A 1128-nucleotide genomic window follows, 5' to 3' on the forward strand; every position below is an offset into this window, starting at 1 on the left:
CGTCGTAGCCGTCCAGGCTCTGCTGGATCAGGTCCTCCTCCATGAGCACCGCCTCGCCCTCGCCCTCCGCCTCGGCCTCCGCCGCGGCCCCCTCCTCCGACTCTGCGGGGCCGCCTTCTGCCGAGGGCCCCTGAGGGGCGGGGGCCGGGTCCTCAGGCTCCAGGCTGCGGGGAGAGAGGGTTGGGCGGCCGGGCAGGGTGCGGGGGCTCCTCCCTGGGCCCCCTCCGTGGGCCCCGAGCCCCCTCCAGGTCTACCCGTGGCCCGAGGCCCACCTGTGGCCGGGGGACTGTGGCTCCTGCTTGAGGATGGGGAACAGGGGCTCGCTCTCCACGCCCTGCTCCTGCTTCAGCTTGTACAGCTTCTGCCGCAGCACGTCCTGGTGGCGCTCCCGCAGCCTGTCACGGTGAGGGCCGGTCACCCTCCTGCCCCGGGGAGGGCTCTGCGTCCCCACCCCCACGTGGCTGTGACTGCGGGGCCCTGCCACCCTAGGGCCAAGGCTTTTGGCCCTTCGGACAGGGTCCCCATGCAGGCTTTGTACGTGCGGACGTGACCTGGGCACCCAAGGCTGGGGCAGCAGGGAGAGCATTGACCGCGGAGGAGCTGAGGCCCCTCCCAGTGGCCGGCGGCAGAGCGAGAGGGGCCGCTGTTTACGCTGCAGCGCCAAGCACGCCGGGAATGTGCACAGCTCTGCCTGCAGCTGCGGGAGGCGGCTGCTCTCTGGGCCCTGTGGGTACAGACCCCCCCAGCCGCCCCTGTGGACGCTCAGTTGCCCTGGCCCCGGGAGCCCGCCACCCACCTGGCCCTGGCCATGTGGGCACGCAGCTGCTGCAGCAGGCTCTCCCAGTAGCCCATGTCCAGGTTGGGGCCACCGGCCCGGATCTTGCCCTCGATGCCCTGGAAGATGACCTGCAGCTGGCTGTAGGTCTTCCCCTTGAACACCGCCTGCACGTCCGAGCTGACCGAGGCGTTGACCCCCTCGCGGCGCTCACCTGCAGCGGGGGTGTGGGGCTGCTCGGCACAGGGCTGGGGGAGGGGTGGCGTGTGCCCCTCCCGCGGGCCGCCTAGGGCCGTGCTTCCTCCCCGGCCTCGAGTCACCCCTGCTCAGCCTGGGTCCTTCGGGGCCACGCG

The 1128-nt window shown here is 72.4% G+C and overlaps 1 protein-coding gene across 1 annotated transcript in view; it reads right to left on the reverse strand.

The window, feature by feature from the left end:
- The window catches only part of CACTIN (cactin, spliceosome C complex subunit), a 20311-nt gene that overhangs the window by 3378 nt on the left and 15805 nt on the right, over positions 1-1128 (reverse strand). Inside the window, 3 exon segments of the mRNA XM_027769598.1 lie at positions 2-164; positions 273-395; positions 797-989. Coding sequence (XP_027625399.1) covers positions 2-164; positions 273-395; positions 797-989 — 479 coding nt within the window.

The sequence above is a fragment of the Tupaia chinensis genome, unplaced genomic scaffold (genome assembly GCF_000334495.1).
Source record: "Tupaia chinensis unplaced genomic scaffold, TupChi_1.0 Scaffold149964_2, whole genome shotgun sequence".
Lineage (NCBI taxonomy): Eukaryota > Metazoa > Chordata > Mammalia > Scandentia > Tupaiidae > Tupaia > Tupaia belangeri.